The 19,459-nt window shown below is 40.6% G+C and overlaps 2 protein-coding genes across 14 annotated transcripts in view; one reads left to right on the top strand and one right to left on the bottom strand.

Annotated features, from left to right (window-relative positions):
* The window catches only part of DOCK7 (dedicator of cytokinesis 7), a 158,611-nt gene that overhangs the window by 66,653 nt on the left and 72,499 nt on the right, over positions 1 to 19,459 (top strand). The gene's annotated exons all lie outside the window — the stretch shown is intronic.
* Positions 4,048 to 13,345, bottom strand: ANGPTL3 (angiopoietin like 3). The gene is made up of 7 exons (XM_006027463.3): positions 12,851 to 13,345; positions 11,628 to 11,738; positions 10,632 to 10,749; positions 9,745 to 9,858; positions 8,300 to 8,395; positions 5,796 to 6,068; positions 4,048 to 4,229 (listed from the first exon to the last, which is right to left on the bottom strand). Exons 1-7 carry the CDS (start codon positions 13,343 to 13,345, stop codon positions 4,048 to 4,050), a joined length of 1,389 nt encoding a protein of 462 aa, XP_006027525.1.

Below are 19,459 nucleotides of genomic sequence, written 5' to 3'. Positions count from 1 at the left end.
CAGCTCCCATTCTTTGGCCTAGAACCCTTACAGATAAGGGTCAGCTCTTGGGGTTGTAGAAATTGGGAATATGGCTGCCAGGAGTCAAACCCCACTCTTCCTCCGAAAGATTTAGTACAGGGGGGAGGGTCGAACTGTTAGATTCTTTGTCTGGAAACACATAGAGCTGAAGTTACTGAGCTGGCTCCACAGGGACAGGATGTCTCTCAGTGCTTTTGTTTCCAATAGTGTTTCCGTGTGTGTGCATGTATGCATGTATGCACGCACGCTCACACTTGCGTGCATCTTTCTCTGGTTATTTTCTTCACATGCTTGGCTGGCTTCCCTTGGGTCAGGCAATTGGGACTTCTCCAGGAAGTAATAGGTTTTCTTGATTGGAAAGCAAATTGGCTTGTATCCATGATTTAATCTTTTAGCTCTTGAAAACATCTTAGTGCAGAGCATCAATATCAGAGGGCTTTGAAGTCTAGTCCCTAAACAGTTGCACAGCAAGTTTATAATTCAGGTATTATTAGGAGACGAGGGGAGTGGTCACCAGTTCTTGGGGATAGGATGAAGGAGCATGAGTTGGTGGGGAGGGCTGGTGAGACTTCCCTGATGTTTCTTCTCTCTTGAAGACATTCTGGTAGACATATACAAGGGGCCTTACTGGGACCAAGACAGCTCTTGCTATCATTTTCAGACTGCTCTTTTGAGCTGGTATTGGTCTCATTGGGTGGTGGTAGCTGTCTGCTTCCCAGTTTGGTGGCTGCTCTTGCAGAAGCTATGAGTACTTGTTTAGAGATTAATTCTAGGTTGTGGACTGTTCTTTGATGTAGTAGTATCCTATTTTTTAAAGATGTTCACTTTAAGCAATGAAGGCTGCCTGTGCCAGCTAGTAAGAAAGTTTTCACGGATCTCTGGCTGGCATTAGCATTGGCGTTAGAAGAGGTTTTGATCAGTGATGAACAGGGATCCTGAATTCTGTGTTTAAAAATCACAAATTCTCTAATTAAAACCCCCCAAATCCATGATTAAATGAAACACTGCTATATATCTAGGTATCAACTGAACACAATGTTTTATTGATATGATTAGATTTTTAAAGCATTTTGGAAGCCTACCAGAGCCTCAATCACTATAATAAAATAAATTCTGGCATTTGATTTTGGGTTTTTTATCATGGAAAATCAGAGCTCCCCCTGCCCCCTTCATTCTCCAGGACACAGGTCCAGGCCCCTCACTCCTTACCCACAACTCCCCCACCCCTGCTGGTGCCCCTCACTCCCCAACCATAGCGAGGTGCTCCCTGCCCACCTGGCATCAGCAGGGGGCACAGCTGGGTGCTGCTACCCCCACTGCTGCCAGGCGGGCAGAGAGCACCTTGCCATGCTGATGTGGGGTTCGCAGTAGTGTCACTGAACTTCCCCGCTCTGCTCTGCCGTGCTGCGCTGGGTCCCGTCTGCTGGGCTGTGGAGGCCCCAGGGGGAAAGCCTGAGCTCACAGTGGGCAGCCCACCTCCTCCCCTACCCTGTACACAAGTCTGGGGGGCATGTGCCCTCCATATCCCCCCCTCCGAGAATGTGCGCAGTAGTGGAGAGCCAGCCCCACCGCCTCCTTCCCATGAGCCTCCCGCAGCTCTGTCCCACTCCCCTGCACTCCCTGGAGCTCTGCCAGCCTGCAAGGGGAAACCCACTGTTTCCCTGCGTTTTTCTCCTTTTATGTTGAAAATCTGGGTTTTTCTCCTTAAAATTAGAAAGTCTGGGTTTTACTGCATTTTTCCATGGCATATGGAAAACCTGGATCCCTGGTGATGAGGGAGCCGAAAAGAAAAAATAGAGACATCTCCCTTCCTGGGCTCCCTGCTCTCATTTCTGTCTCATACCCACCATTCCCTTTAATGTCTTCCATTCTGCTTCCCCCATCCTGTTTTTAGGACCTTTTTTTGGTTAAAACCTCCATGGGCTGTATAGTGGAAAGCAGGTAGCAGAAAAATACATTTCTTGTCTCTCAGATTTTTTTTTTTTTTTTTTTTTAACAGTTTGGTTCATTTATACCATGCTGTCCAGCTGGCCACATCCAGCCCCCAAGTAGTTAACCTGCCCTCCCCAGGCTCCCAGTCTGGGCATTGCTCCCTCCACCCCCTCCTGCTGGTGCTGCTGGAGTCTTTGGATTCCTCCTCCCTCTTCCTGCTTCAGCTGCCTGTCCCTGCCCTGGGGGATGGCCGGAGTGAGGAACGCGGTGCAGCCCATGGGGCTGAAGGAGCCCACAGTTGAGAGGCTGGGTGGGGGTAGGGACTGAGGATCACTGTTGCAGTGGGAGTGTAGGGAGCCATGTTGTGTAGTCCAGTGCAGTGATCACATGGTGCAGGGGTCCTGGGGCAGTGCACATGGTGCTCAGCCTGGCCACTCAAGTTGGACAGCTCCAATTTTATAAACATGAAAAATCTTGCTATAAACTCTGTTTAAGGAGGTAGGGGCTGTTACAGTACCTTATGGAATGAAAGTAAGGTAAGATTTGTCTTTTTAGTGTGGAAACCTTTCAGAAGGAAATGCAGAGGAGAAAAGACGAAAAATCTGAGAAATGTTCTGATAACTATTACTAATAGGTTTTTTGCTATAGGAGCACATGGGTCCACAGTCAGATCTGAGCCCCATTTTTCCTAGACATTGTAGAACCACAGAGTCAACTTCTTGACTGACTTTGTGGCTGCAGCCAACAAACAGAAACTCTGCCCTGTAAGAAATATTCTATTCATGCTGTATACCAGGTTTGTTTGGTTTTTTTTTTAAATGTCCTTTTATTTAAGGGGTTGCACAAACCGGTCAATGTTATGGTACACCAGTACATTACATTACAGTGTCTCTTATTTCAATTATAACAAATTAATTTCAACAGCATCCAATTGGTTTGCAGCATTATTTTTCATGATTTAGCAAATTACATTCAGACTTGTTTCCACCTTAACAAAATATATCTTAAAAAGTTGTTTTTTCTTAGTTACAAATGTTAAATTATATAAAATACATACAGTACAGTTATCAGATATGACATGTAAAAGTCAATATGACTCAGTTTGCCTGTAAGCATGTAAGTAGTCCCATTAACTTCCAAGATTAAGCAAATATGTAAATATTTGAGGACTGACGTCTGAAGGTCCTAAGCTTACAGTCTTTACCCTTGTGACTATTTGGACACTACTGTTGCCTTCAGTGGGATTGCTTGCTTAGGCTTATGTTGCAGGATTTTTTTTCATTTGTTTTAAAGACAGTCTGCTTTAAACATAGCACATTGTCCTTCATTTAACTCCATAAATATAAAATAAAAATGGGCCTGATCCAAAACCCATTGAAACAGAGTGGGAAGCTCCCATGAATGGGGAGTCTTTGCATCAGGCTTTAATATTTGTTTTGCAAAGCAAAGAATAAATGATTAGTTTCAGAGTCTGCATTTCCAGATGCATGTTTTCTTAGTTGCATGAGAACAGTGCTGTTTCCAGGATTTGTGCCAACATGCATAGGTGGAAGTTCAGGCTTAAATACATAATACCACAAAATGCAGAATTACCTGCCTTCCATTCATGTATAGAAATGTTTCAAAACTATAACTTGAGACTAATGTAGAGCTAATGTACTTTATAAAGTAAAATCCATTTATCTTTCAAAATTAATGGTTAAATGTTTTCTACAGCATTTTGCTAATCTATTATTTCTATTGAAACATTTTGAGTGTTTTCCTGTATACTTCGCTATCCAGATGTGAATGCAGTGACTCAGAAATCTTTCTCCCTATTCAGTACAGCCTAAGATCTCAACAGGTATAAAATTCCTAGATATTAGCGTTTGAAAATGGAGGCCAAAGTCCTTCATTTTAATAATACTCACCAAATACACCATAGACCATAGTAAACACCTGTTTTGTTTTGTTGAGTAGGTGTAATACATATGCCATGTATTTTGGCATGTAGCGCTTATGCTTGTATTGAGGAAGTTCATATTGTGTTTCATGTTCAGTGGGTATATTCATGTTCAGTGGGTATATCTGAATTAAACACATCAGAGTGAGAATTCAGTCAAAACTTTCTAAATCTGTAGGATGTATCATGAGTTTAGTTGACTTAAGTAAGTAGTATCTCCCTTTCTGAGGCTTCCAATACAGTCCCTTTCTCCGTTCTAGTTTTCCTTTTGATCTTGGTTTGGTGTATTTTCCATTCAGGTTGGTTTCCCCGCATCCACTGTGCCACCAGCCACCTAAAAAGGATATGTTAATGTCAGTTAATCCAAATTTTACTTTTTCTTCCTGACATAACAGGATTAGTTACTGACTAAACCCTGTTTTTAAGATGAGTTTTTTTCTAGGCCAGATCCATCTTCTGTTGAACCTGTAATTTTTGACAGATGCAGAATATGTTGCACTTAGAAATTCTGTGGCCAAATAAAGATAACTAAGAAAACATTTAAGCTTTTTTTAGTTTCCTGCATCCTCATAAGGCTTTGGATCACTGGTGATTGGCAAGCTATCCTTATAAGGATACTCTGTTTAGAAAGCACAGAACTCTGGAAATCATTTTCTCGTTTGTGCTAGGATCACCGAGCTGACTTTCCTTAGCAACACTCCAAATGCTAGTAACACTTTAAATCAGAATTAATTAAAAAAAACTAGTGTTGGTTTTATGTGCTAGATCCCAGTGCAGGCTGTCCTGTTGGCTTAAGTCTGAACAGTCTGCTGCTGCTGGTTTTGTGTTTTTGTTTAAGTATGAATTGGCAAAAAAGACAATTGGACTTCTACCCCGGTGAGATTCTATAGAAGAAACCTTCCAAAAGCCTATATCTGTCCTGCTGGTTTTAACATGACTATCACTTATTTTGTAAATTTTACTAGAGGTCAAAATCAGATTTTAAATGGAACTCAACCTTAACTACTGTGGCCTTTTGGTTAAGGTCAAAATAGAGTCCATTCTCTGGTGTATGCAAGGAGGGATGACTCAGAGAAAGCCAGACTGGATTGAGGGTAGTGGTGCCTAATCTTCTGACCCTCTGGGCTAGATGAGTGTCATGGGCTTGATCTGTGAGCTGGATCTTGCACAAGTAGAGTGCATGGGGTCCATTTGCAGTTGTGATTCAGTGCTCCAGTCTGACCCTGCATATAGCCCAACTGTGCACCAGCACAATTTAGTGAGCAGGGCCTCATTATCTGGCCCACAGGGTTTCCCATAGGTCTGGATATTCAGCAGCAAGGAAACATCTGTAAAGTGAGGTAATAATGCTCAGGCATTCTGAGGTCTGTGGAGGAAAAGCTCTTGATAAGTACTAGGAATGGTAATTTTACTTTCTTGGTTTGTAGAGGAGAAATTCTGTGATACAGTAGTGTAGCTGAGGGAGGGTGACCAGGGCTGCAGCCCTGGGTTTTTCTTTTGTTGGGGGTCACAAAAGCAGCCATTGTCACAGCAGTAGCTGATTGTATCACCACAATTGTCACGGCACGATCCAGTGTTGCTCCGGTCATCTGATCACACCGGTGCATAGTTTGGCTAGCATGTGGGCTCAGGCTGCCACACCAGATTGCACCTGCAGACAGGACCCACTCACTGACTCTGCACAAGATCTAGCCCATGGATTGACTCTCTGCTACTTGTCTGGCCCACAGGGCTGGGTGATTGGGCATGGAGCTACATTGCTATGGTTCTGTCTTTTCAGTATCCTAATGTCTATGATTGCTAAGTCATGATAAGTAGCTCCCCGGTAATTCATGGAAGTTATGAGAATTCTGGGAGGAAGGGTTGTTACATTAGATATATCTGCTCAGAGTACTGATACCTGAATAGTTTTCTGGACAGGTAGAGTCTCTCTGTGTGTTATCACCATGATCCATTGTTGAGAACTTCATTTCTGTCTCTTCAGTCAGGGCATTGGGAATATTTCCTGAGATCTCAGAAAGGTAGAGGGCATAGTTGGTTTCTGGACTGCCCAAGGTGAATGTGTACTCGATGTAACGTTTATTAGCCTTCCAGTCTTCCAGCTCAATACGTAAAATGTTGTCAGCTTGTTTAGCGATGGAATACACCTTATTCAGTCCCAGCCAAAATTCCCCTGCAAAGGTATGTAGCATGAATAGTATTAGTATAGAGTTAAGTCAGGGCAAAATTATTTAAAAAGGTTTATTCATGGCTTTAATTAAATCAATAGTATGAGTCTTGGGAACTCTTGATCTTTTCTGAGGGTCTCCCTGAAACATTCTTTTTGTTTACATCTTTTTTAATTATACACTAGTGATCAATGAAAACTAGATACGTAAATGACATGTAACTTCTCTGAATTTTCCAAGCTCTTATGAAATTCTGCAAGGAGAGTCAAGACATTTTAAAAAAAGTACATAATGGAAACTGTGTGATAAGTGAACCAAATGACATATATAAAACTTAATTGTAATGGAGATGTATTTTCTTGAAATGAGATTTTGCTGCCCCTATGTACAAAAGTTTAATTTAACTTGATCATTTTTTCTTCAGCACACTCTTTGGCAGTTGGGTTTATTGGCTAGCACATAATTATATTCAGTCATCAGCATCCTATAGTACCCATTGTTGATGTCCAAGCCCAATAGACCCTGACAATAAATAAAAAGAGGCGCACAGGCAAGATTGTACCAATTTTTCAAGAAATAAAAGACAAGCTGTTTGAGAAAGATAAAAGGGAGCAGAATAACAAGGAAAGAATTTATTTTGAAATGTAGGACCCTACAATTTTATATTTGTCTTAAAAGTCTTCATAGGCCAGAATCACATGTTGGTATCGCAGTATAGTAGTCTGATACTTTGCATAAATCTTGCTGACATGGAATCAAATGCACTTTCTGTTGATGTGGGATTTGGGCACTAGAGTGACAAACCTTAAACCTTATCCTACACAAGTAAATGTCATAGGTCTGATCTACTGCTTTAATCACAGAGGGAGGAATAGAGCGACTTCACTGTTAAGGGTATGTAAGGAAGCAAAGAACTGCTGTCATCACATTGCTTTGTACCCATGTTGGAAGATAGCATAACCAGGTTCAAAAAAGGGACTAGACAGGTTCATGTATGATAGATCTATTAATAGCTGTTGAACAGAATAAATGGAGATGCTTCCTCTAGCATCTCTAGCCCAGTGATGGTGGATTCCAGGGACGGTACCAAATAGGGGATAGATCACTCTAGATCAGTGGTTCTCAATTGTTTTTTTTCGCAGACCACTTAATAAACTTGATTTTGTTCTACAAATCAAGGCACGCTACTCATATTTTAATATCAGTAGTCTTACCTTACAAGTACAGATATTCTCGATGGTTCCATAACCTTTTCGTGGACCAGCTGAATGGAGCTTGCGGACCAGTGGTGGTCCACGGGCTGTAGTTTGAGAACCTCTGCTCTAGATGTATCCAGTTCAGTGCTGTCTCTCTAAGGCATACATTCCTGCCACTGTTGGAGACTGGACTATATGGTCTATATTGGTCTGATCCAGAATGGCACTTCTTATGTTCTTAAGATTGGTTGCTTTTGAGTCTGCCACTTGGGCCTTGCCATAGCAAACTCAGATCTTCCAAGAGCAGTTCCATGCTATTTTAAAGAAAATCTGCTGGATGGGTGGGCAGTTGACCAATGCCTGGTGTTAAAATTTGCTTTGATAGTTGATGATTAACCTATAAGCATGGGCGTTTCTGAACCAGCCACAAGCGAGGTGATGTGATTGGCTGCCAATGACTGAGAAACAGCACTGTGTGAACAGTGGAAAAGCCTCTCACCTTGCGCTGTCCTGAGGTTTGAACCCTGGATGTGGTAACTAGCTTACATGAAAGTGTGGTGTGGAAAAAAGAAGTGCTGCTCTGTTGGTTGTTCCTTTTAGTGTGCATCTCTTCTCATCTCATGCTTCTAGATTCAGAGGAATCTAGAAGTTTGGGTTGAGTGATTTTATAAAACGAAAATCTAAACAAATACAGTAATGTTGAGAGCTGAAAGGATTCCTTTGGACCTTATTTCGGAAAATTGCCTAAGCACATACCTAAAGGTAACGCTGGAGAACTTTGTTGAATTAGGAGGCTTCTACTTTCTGGTGTGCAGTGTCCAGGGTCTTACCTTAGATATTTTTGCTTGTTTTCCTCTGCTGCCCTGTGAACCCACTCGTTTCACCCAAGATTGCAGCCTCTACAAGCCCTCTAATGCTGCATACATTAATGCTTGTGAACCCTAGTTTCACCCAAGAGTCCAACCTCTAAAAACAGGTACTATCCTATAAAATATGAAGAAGTGTGTGGGGAGCAGGGAGAAAGAAAAGAGCATCCTTACCATGGAGATCTCCAAAACCATTTACGTAGCTCCCCCAGGTTTGGTTGAAATCTTGCGATCCATCAGATCTCCTTTGAATTACTGTCCATGGCCTGTCTGAATAACAATAGGAAGTGAACTGTCAGTCTGAAGATTATTTTAACTGTTTGCTTGAGCTCTCACAAGGGTAAAGCAGAAGACAACAAGGGAAACTAAATATTTCAGAATAGTACTCTAGAACCTAGATCACTCTATCTAGGTGATTCACAGAGGGTTGCCAAATTGAAGAGAGACTGCTTAGTTGTTTGCTGTAGCTTTTATTTCAAAGGACACTGCTTCTTTCATTGCCCACAGCTCATCAGCAGTCACGACAACTCTTTGCTGTGTCTGTATATTGCTCTCTCTATATATCTTTCTGTATCTACCTCCCCATCTATACTGGGAGGAGGGAGGGGTAAGAAACCCAGCCCTGCAAAGTAACTCAGTTGTACTGCAGCTGGATGTTTAATAAATACTTTGCACTGTCAGTAAACCTCTTCTCTCTTAGCTCTTGACCACTACACCAACTTCTGCTTACAACTACTTTTTTTCTTCTTTTTTTTGAACCCAGGTCATGACACCCTCGATTGACCTGGTCACAACAAACGCTGTGTTGTCCCTACAGGAACTTTTTTTTTTTTTTTACTATGCAACCATGTGCCAACAGTGTCTTCTTGTCCAAACATATCACGTTGCCTCTGTGTGCTTGTATCAGCGTATTCCTAGAAATACCTGGGCACTGGTGGCATAGTGTCTGGTCAGAGAAACCAGAGGGATGTACACAGAGTAGCACCACTGGTGTGATAAGAAACAGGATGACAAACAGGGAAGAGGGAGAGCAGGGCAAAATGGTGGTATAAGCACAGTTCAGGAGTCCAACACATACCACAAAGTAATAGCACAATGATTATGGTGTGAGAAGACAGGCCTGCACAGGTTGTTTGGAAGGATCTAACATGGGGAGTCATATAAAATGACTAACTCTGAACTCAGAAATAACTGTTTAAGGAACATGCATAACATTTTTTTTTAAAAGTTAACCCTGTTAACTAAGCAAAGATTCCTGGGATCAGCTGTTTTAATATAGTAAAGATACTTGATGTTTGTAATATGGTGAGTTTTTGGTATTAGCAAGCATTGTTTAGGGTGGCCATTTGACTCTGGATTAAAATCTGTTTCCTATCATTACTTTTTTAATGTATCTCTTACTCAGGTTAAAGAATAGACCTTTGCTGGCGCAAAACAAAGCGGATGCCATTTCTTTTAATTTCCTTTGTTATTTTAAAAGATGGGAAAGTGCTGGCAGCCTCATGATATCTGTCCACTGTCCGTGTGGTCTATAATATGGTTTTTCATGCTTTAGGATGGTACATGGTTTTAGTTTATCAGTAAGTTACTTAAAGGGAAAATTAGATTGCTGGCCTTACCCAGTTTCATTTCACAGTAGACGCTGAAGGCTTCAGACCCATTGGGCTTAATAGTGTAGATGCCACTAGAGTGTTCTCCAGTGCTGTATATGGCAGTACAGTCTGTAGCAACACCTGAAAAAGCAACAAAAAAGTATATATCCTTTTTTATAATCAGGAATTTTGAAGGACAAAATCCAGGGATATTTCTCTTTATCAAAATGTGTGAAGCAGAACAGAAGCTGGAATAGGTTTCTCAGCAGTACCTTTCTTCTATAACAGTTGCATCTTTGAAATGGGCAAATTTATTTGTGAGGGCTGAGTGTTAATCCAAATGAAATGTGGACAGCTGGTGTTTTCTCAGGTCGACAAGGTTTTTCTTTAGATAATCTTAGAAAATTAAGACTAGATTGTTGGTAGTTAGGATTTTTTCCCAACAAATTTTGAATCAGTTAATGATTGACTTAGTCTGAATTCCCATCACTAAAATTCAGAAATTCCAGTCTGCTTTAAAAGCCTAATCAGAGGTACTGTAAGTGGCCTGTGTAAAATGAATTTGATGCTCAATACATTTCCTCATGGACAAGTATTGTAGACATCATCACCATTGGCAAAAAAAGCACAGAGTGGTAGTCATAACAAAGCATAACCCAAGAAGAGACTAGAGATTGCATTAACTACTTAAGATTTAACTTTTTATCCTCCAGATGTTGTCATTATGATATGGAAGAATTTGCATTGTTGCACATTTTCATATGATTAAATGGATGAGTCAGTCTCCAAATGCAAAAATCCAGCCTGTTTCATAAAACATGATATGGAAAATAACAATCTTCATTGTGCACCTGCAGATTCCTGCAAACATAATATATCATGTACTTATATAAAAAGTCATTGTATGATCTTACCACCAAATTCTTGTTTTGTAGCCATTGAATTAGGTGACGGAGTGGGGATGGTTTGTGGTTTTGTTTGCTTCCAAGAAAATGCAGTTTCTGTATTTTCTTGAAAGCCTGTGTTGTTTAGCTGAAACAAAGCATATTAATATATTATTAATCTTCCAAGAATTTGGAAGAGACATGTACATATATATTTCATTTAGCAGTCCAAGGTTACAGCGTTCATTTTTATTATGAATTTAGTCACTTAAAATAATCAATTTGAAAATGTGAAAAAGCACAACATGAAAAAGGCCTAAAAATATTCTACAGATTTCCTGTATGCTACTATTGATATGCCTCTTTGAAACACATCTTTGATCAGTGAAACACTTGCATTGAGATAAGTGATGTAGTTTGTAGTTTACCTGTCCATGTGAGATATATATTCATGAGTAGATTGTCTTAACTGACATAGTTTAGAGAACTAGTGCCAACAACTAAATAGTTTAAGGAACTGTGGAACTGGCATGTCTTTTCCTCACTCCTGTTCTGAGGAGTGTAATTAAACATGTTCTTGTCAGTTTCAAAATCTAGTCAATTATACCCACTGCTGCATTAAGCAAGATTAAGTGTTTTAATGTGGGAGCATGGGGTACTCTTGATGTGAATATAGCAGAAGAAGAGGGAAGGATAAAATAGAAGTTAAAAATGGGAGTAAAGGGAGGGGAAGAGAGCTGGTCTAAGATGAAGAATAGTACTATAGACAATAAGAGAATTAGAGAGGAAAGTGGCTACTGCAGTGAATGTTCCCCTTGTGCTTACAGTTAGTTCATGGTACAGAGCCCTGTCACAGCCTATCAGTGGCCTGTACCCCAACTCCGTACAGCATCAGCACAGCTGGTCCACAGCCACAGAAATCCTACCAGCTACATTTTGACCAAGGGAGCTATTTTTTCCATAAAATATCAGAGATAAAACAAATTCTGCAAAGGAGAAGTTAATTCAGAAAAACAGTTACAGTACCTTATCTTCCAGCTCTGTGGTTTCACTGTGCTGCTTGTCAAGTTGTGCATGTTGGTCTTGTACAATTTTGAGAAGTTGTCTAATGTGGTTGTCTTGCCGCTCTACAAAACTCTGTGGAGAGAGCAAGGAAGAATGAAACTGAATGAAAAACTTAAGACTACATGGTTAGGAAGGTTAGAATCGTGCCCTTAGCATCATGTCCTTCAACCCTCCACTTTACTGGTGTCGATTTCTAAAGGCAAAACCATTTAATAACAGTCATTGTTTGCCTGAATATTGTCTTTCTTGATCTATTTATAGGGCAGAATGCTTCCTCTTTTGAAATGAACACATTTTGGATCAAATTCTTGAGTCCTTATTTGAGAAAACAAAAAATCAGCTTCAGAGGCCTTCATTTGGCCTTTTTATTACTAACTGTAGCTTTGCAGTTTTGGGTGACTAGAATTTTTATGTGGATTTTGGCTGAACACATTCCAGCATGCTAGCAGAAAGGAAGGAAGGAAGGATACGCCATTGGCCATGGCACTGACCTAGGATTCTGGAGGTCTGAGTTTAACTCCCTTCTCTGCTATGGGCTTCCTATGTGACCTCAGGCCAATACCACTCTGTGCTTCAGTTCCATATCTGTTACAGGTGGGTAATAGCACTTCCTTCTCACAGGGATGGTGTGAGACTAAATTCATAGACAGTTGCAAAACACACTTAGATTTGGTGGGAACACGGGCCTTAGAGTGGTTACATAAATATTCCTCTTTAGGGATGTTTTTAACTCTGGTCAAAATTGAACCTAGCAGAATTCTTGTACACCACCTTTTTCAAGCAGCTGATAACCTGCTATAATGCAGTTTTTTTAATAGCATTAATTTCCAGATTTCAAAGGATTTTAGCATTCTTAACAGCATACTGTATTTTGAAATTGTTTAAGAAAACCCATAAAACAAGCATGTTAGGGCCATATCATGTAATCAGTTTCCAAATATATTTCCGTACAGATTTTAAGGGGGGGTTGCTTTAAAACTGATGGCAAGTCATGGCCCATGTTAAGACACTTGAATTGATTCCTGTAAGATTATTGTTCTGATTTCTTCTTTTCTCAGAAAAAATACCACTTTGACTACAAAAACTATATAAAGAAAGCATGGTTTTGCATTGCATACATTACTTAAAATAGCATTCCTGTTTACTCTGGATTTTTGCCACATGAGTTTCTCAAGTTTACTTACTTTGAGTGAAGTAATTTCTTTTGATTCTTGAATTACAGGCTGTCCATGGACTAATTTAACTACTTTCTTTTCCAGTTCACCTACTTTCTCTTGAAGCTGGATTTTTTCTTGCATGAAGTTTTCAATCCTTGAAATCAGCTCAAGTGATATATTCCTTATCTCTTCATTGTTAACTTGTAATACGGAGGTTGTTTTTCTGAGCTCTTCTTCTTCTTCTTTGATTTCATTTGTTTGCAGTGACAGCTCATAAAATGACTTGTCAAAAATATTAAGTTTTCGAAAGATGTCATTGATTTGCCCCTTGGTCTTCTGGACAAAATCTTTAAGACCATGTCCAAGCTGGAGGAGTCCATTGGCTAAAATTCGTACATCATCTAACAAAGCAAATTTTGATTTTGGCTCGGGGGGTATAGAATCAAAGGCAGAATAATCTTTCTCAGATCTAGCAGAAATAGCAAATGAGACAATGAAAAGAAAGACTAGAGCTGTTTTCATGCTGTATCTTTTTGGTATTCTAAGGTTGTTTCAGAACAGAGAGGTCTTCCCTAGTAATAGTTTGTTATATGGTTCTTCCAGGTTAAAGAATTTATATATACTCCTGTTCACTTCAGAAGAGATAACATTGAGTTGATCATTAAATCATGTATAATTGAACTACTGTAACCCCTCTCCTGTCCAAGTTGATATCTGGGAAGATAAAACTATGTGACTAGCATGTTGCTCATTAAACTAGCAGTTAGATTTCCAATATGCCAGCTATTTTGTTGTAAGATTATTCAATTATTGCTTATTCCATTGACAGAATAACTAGTTTGGTGGATGAGGGGAATTCAGTGAACATAATATACTTGGCTTTTAATTCAGTCGCATATGACGTTCTCATAAATAAATTAGAAAAATGAGGGCCAGACAGAATTACTAGAAGGTGAACGCATAATTGACTGAAGAACTGGAAGCAGAAAGTAACTATAAATGGCTCAATATTGGAATGGCAGAAGGTTACAAGTAGGGCACTACGGGGGACTGTTCTGGCTCTGATGCTATTTAACATTTTTTATTAATGTCTTGGATGACGGAATGGAAAGCATCCTGATCAGTTCACAGATGAGTTAAAACTGGGAGGGATTGCAAACATTTTGGATGTGAGTATTACAATTCAAAAGGGTTTTGATAGATTGGAGAATTGGCATTGGACAACAGAATGAAATTCAGCACAGACCAACGTAAAGTACTAGACATTGGTGCATCTACACAAGACACTTTACTGCACATTAGTCTAATGTGCAGTAAAGCATCACTGTCTACACGTGTGTAGCAATTACTGTTCAGTAGATTAGTCTATTGCACCATTTTCTAGTACCTGTAAACACAAGTACTAGAAATCAGCACATTAAATTAATGTGCCGAAGTGCACGTGTAGACACTGACTGGGAGCAAATAGCTTCTGGTCAGCCTAAGCAGCAGGGTGCCACAGGGTGCAGGGAGAGCTATTCTGGCTTGGTAGGATGCTGCCTGCCAGCCACGTGGAGATCAGGACCTGTCCCTATCTCCATATGGCTGAGAGAGCTGTCCTAGCTGCTGGGCAGCTGCTTCAGCCACGTAGCGATTAGGATGGATCTCCATGTGGCCGGGACAGCTCTCCTCCAACTCAGATTGGGACCAGCCTCCGTCCCCCACTTCCAGCCCTACGGCTGGCACCCAGGGGAGCATGGAGTTCCCCCTGGCTGCTGCAGGGAGGCAGAGCAGGGCAAGAGCAGCCCTAGACTGAACTGTTCCTGTCAGGAGCAAATTTGCTCCCCACAGGTGCCTATTAAGATGCATGCAGGGGGGTTGCATTTTAATGTGCCTGAATTTTTTCTGCGCAGAAAATTCAGGCACATTAGTTGTACTTGTAGATGTGCCCTTTGAGAGCAAAAACCAAACACACAAATACAGAATGAGAGATAATTGGCTAGGTTGTGGCATTACTAGAAGGATCTGTGGGTTTTGGTGGATCAAAGGTTCAAAATGAATCACCACTATAATGCCATTGCCAAAAAAATAACCAAAACCAAATGCAATTTGAGGCTGCGTTAACAGAAATATTGTATGTAAGATACAAGAGAGAATGGTACCGCTGTACTCATTGCTGGTTAGGTCCCAGCAAGAATATTGTGTGCAATTCTGGGCACCCTATTTAAGAAGGATGTGGAGAAATTGGAGAATAAACAAAGACAAGTAATAAGGGTTTCAAATGCAAGCTGTGTGAGGAAAGATTGAGAGAACAGGATATGTTTAGGTTGGAGAAAAGGAGATTAAGGTGGGACATGACAGCAGTAGTCAAAGATTTGACAGGCTGCCATAAAGAAAAGGGAGAACAACCACTCTCCTTTGTTACAGAGGACAGGGCATGAGGCAATGGGCTTAAACTGCAGCAAAGCAGATATAAACTTCAGAAAATTCTTTGCTGTCAGAACAGTCATGCAGTGGAACAAGCTGCTCAGGGAAGCTGTGGAATCGAATTCAGTGGAGGTTTCTAAGAAGAAGCTGGATAGGCATTTGTTTGGGATATTGGAGATAGTGCATTTATGCAGGGGGTGGATTAGATGGCCTTTGAGGTTCCTCCCAACCCTCTGATTCTGTGATTCAGCATGAGACATTGGATATAACACTTTCTTAATAGGCTAATTTTTGTTATCACCTTAAACTTATAGGTAAAGGCCTGAATTACTTCTCATTTAAGCTGTAAAGTCCCTTCAGGTTGCCAGAGCAATCATAAAAGAGCCTTACTGTAAATGAGAATCAGGTGCTACATTTTATATCGTTTATTCATTTGAAAAAAGCAAACAGAATGGCAAAAGATACTCTAATACACTGGGCCTGATTCCCATCTTGTACCACACTCCTGAAGTATTTTGATGTACTTCCAGGATTTTACTGCTTAATTCCAGTGTAAGAAGCTTCAAACCCAGTGGCTTGTGGTACTTTGGCCTTGATTTGCCAAAGCTTGACATTTGTAATATTAAGTACCCCTGCGTGCCGTGCTATTCTGGTGTAGATGAGTGGAGGATTCAGTTCTGGCAGCTTCAGCTTTGTAACTGTTTTCCATTTGTAAATTGCTTCTCGAGGTTCAAGCAGTGGGAGTCCAAACACTCAGTTCTGAGTCACTGTGGTAGAAGGCAAAAGTTTGATGCTTCATGTCTACAATACATGCAGACCAGGAGCCATCTGCCAATCTGTGCTATTCCTTTCCCTGAGGACCCTAAGCTGTCATGCTCCTGCTTAGCATCCCCTCTTGCCTATGCCTGTGCTGGACTCTTCAAAGAATCGTATAAATTTCAGTGGAAAAGTCTGCAAGGATTTTCATGCATCTGCTGGGCAAATTAACATGAGCAACACATTTAGCCAGGTCTTAGCTAACTCTTACACATGGGCTTTCCAATGCTGCTATCTACAGGTGGGTAAGAGAGAAGTCTAAGGGTAGCATCTTTTTCCCAGGCATTCTTCATGGTTAAGAGTTGACACTAAACAGCTAGGGTGAGTGCAGTTTTCCAGATATGGTGCAAAATGCGAGTCCAGCCCAGTGACGATTCCTTCCTTTAGAAACTACGTGCTTTCAAGAAAGAGTGAAGTTTTGCATTAGTGTCTTGGTAGAACCACTATGTAGTAATATCGGAAACCTGCCCATGCTGACTATAGTTTGCACTCTGATGCTTTTGGAGAGCTTTCAAGGTTTTTTCTCAGGCCACTGGCTGGAATGGGGGGAGGCGTTTAGTTACTCAGCCTTTTTTTTGTCTGTGTGAATGTTGATCACAGTTTATTGAAATACAGTTGTTAACCCTGCACTGAACTTTTTTGTGATAACATTTTGGTGACATGAAGCAATCCATAAACATTATCAAGAAGTGTCAAAATAATTTTTAGTTATTATGGGATGCATTTATAGCTAGAGTAACATTATGCCATTGCAATGGAGTCTGTATAATTCTGGTCAGTTATACAAACCACAGAAAAATAATAGAAGAATCCAGAAAAAGGATTATAGTTCTGGGAAGTAGAATCTCATTATAAAGCAATTTGCTCATCCATCACAGAAACAAATGCAAAAAATAATCTTGTGCATAAGTAGTAATCTGTATTTTGCAGCAGGCATTGGCAATCATATATTTTGTAGTATTTTAAGAAGAAAATCTCTTAAAGAAAACAGTCCAGATTATGGCCCTGCAATGCAGTTACTAGCAGTGCTTACACTATCAGACTGTGTTGTTCTTGAAGAATGCTGAGATAAAGCTCTATGAAATGTAGAGATCAATCCTGCAATGACAGAGGGATGAATGTGTGTTTCATCGGTACCATGAACATTTGGGCATTTGATCAAAAAGGTGAATCTAACATCAAGCAAAGGCAGGAGTTAATAGAAACACCAGGAGATCTGGCCATGCTTTTTGGCTTCAGGTCTTCATCTTGGCTGAGCTTTGCAAAGGGTAGGTGGGTGGGAGGGCAGGGACAGCTCTAGGCTACCTTTGTGCCCCCCTAATTTGTGATTCTCTAGGACACGAAGGATTATCCCTGGTATAAGTGGTTTTAATTTGTACGACATCTAAGGGTTTTGGTGTTTAACCTAACAGTCTCACCCCCTTTTAGAATGAATCACACAACAGTTCTCATGGAACAAGCAGTTTTCATGGAAGCAACATACATGTGTGCATGCACACACTCACACACTGATGCAGTGGCATGTCAGTATTTGTTTGGTGAGACCATGCCTTAAATGAAATATAAAACAAGCAAGTGTAAGAGGTCAAAGGAGCTATTTTTGGCCAAGAGATACTTAGCACAGCTTCTGCAAACTAAATTATAAGGAGGCTTTCTTTTGATGTCTCTATCCTTGGCAAAGTGACAGTGAAGGTCCAGGTTCAAGTTGAAGCCTTGGCTATATGCTGGAAGTCTGCAGTCAGCCTAGCCAACTGATAACACACTCTGTCTGGTCACCAGTTGTCAGTGTGCAGTGAGGATATGGGGTTTTTTTTTTTTAGTTTGAAAGGCAGCAAGGCATGTATTTCTGACTATTCATTCTTACCCACTTCACCACTCTCCAGTCCGGTGGCTGAAACTAGGTTTTGCAGCAAAGCTCTGAAGTTCATGTACATAGTACTATACCTAGTCATGCAGCAGCATGGGAGATGCAGTTGTCTGGCATATTCAGTGTGGTAAAGAAGCAGGAAATTAGTTAGCCAACCCTAAATGTGTTGAAAGGCCTAGGACTTTTGAGAGAAAATGGAGAGAGCTAGGATTCCTGGATGCTCTCATTCAGGAATCCATTTAATTCTGCCGTGCCTTAGTTTTTCCATTTGCAATAGGTTACTAATAACCTCCTTCCCTCAGAGTGTCATGGGGCTTAACTGCTGCTTGTAAAGCCCTTGGAGGGTGTGCACAGACAGAACAATGCTGGAGAAGTGTAAAATAAATGTTTAATTGTCACTGTTTTGTAAAAAGCAACAGAGGGAAGGAAATAAAAGCAATGTCTTGGTATTTGACAGCAACATTTGGTGGTAGAAAGCAAGAGTTTATTGCTACCTTTGATGCTTCCATTTGATCTGTGTAGTTTAAAATGACTGTATAGAGATACTGTAAAGGAAAAATAATTAGGTATTTCCCCAGGCTGTTGCAGTCAAAGACTTAGGCATGAGCACTCTGGGCCAAAGTCCAGAAGCAAGCTGAGGCCAGGACCCCTGCTCTGTATCAGTTAGGCTACTGAGAGGGACAGGAAGAGGAAGCCAGGCAACAAACAAGGTGTGAATGTGAGACCCATGGCAGAAAGTGAAAATATGGTTTGGCAGGGCCTGGGGCAAGACCCAGAGGCCAGGACCGTCAGGCTATTTTGTTTATTGTTATGAGCAAATTTCTATTGGGAACTCCTGATGAGTGCCAAAAAAAGGGTGGTCCTCACCCAGGCATGCCAGATGGAGATTCATGGAACCTACAGGGATGTTCTAGATTGACTCTGAGGAGGAGGCATGGGCATGTAAGAGCAAGGTGTGCACAAAATGAACGTATCTGCATGTGCTTTGTTGCATTAGGGGTTTAGGTTGCAGGTGCACTGCAATGAGCCCGACTAATCCATTAAATGTCAGTGACTTTGGCTTGTTCACAAACTTGGCTGCAAGATCAGTGCTGCAAACACTGTAACTTAGAGGAAATGGGGCATTTCCTTTAAGAAAACATACAAAGAAAATGATATTTATATATATATCTTGAGAGGCTAGTGAAGACTGTAGCAACTTTAAATAACTTTCAGTCTAGTGCTAAACTACTTTAGGCTTTTATTAACCCTGTAAGTACAATTTTATATGTAAAGTTAAATATGGTAACCATCATTATCTCTGTTTATAATTCCATGGGGATAATAATTTCTGTCAGTATGATATTACCATAATGATAATATGATATCAATTGCTGTCCCAGTCCTGCAGGCTGTGCCCCTGCAAGTTCAAAAGGGCTGTTTACATGAATAAAAGTTAAGTTCATGCTTAAACAGAAAGGGGATCAAGCCTGATGACATACTGGTATCTCTGCTTTTGGTGCCCTTCCATTTCAGCTCTTGTATACGGTGAAGTTTTACTTTAAATT

This window comes from Alligator sinensis, unplaced genomic scaffold, assembly GCF_000455745.1.
Source record: "Alligator sinensis unplaced genomic scaffold, ASM45574v1 scaffold588_1, whole genome shotgun sequence".
Lineage (NCBI taxonomy): Eukaryota > Metazoa > Chordata > Crocodylia > Alligatoridae > Alligator > Alligator sinensis.
This window is presented reverse-complemented; position numbering and strand designations above follow the sequence as displayed.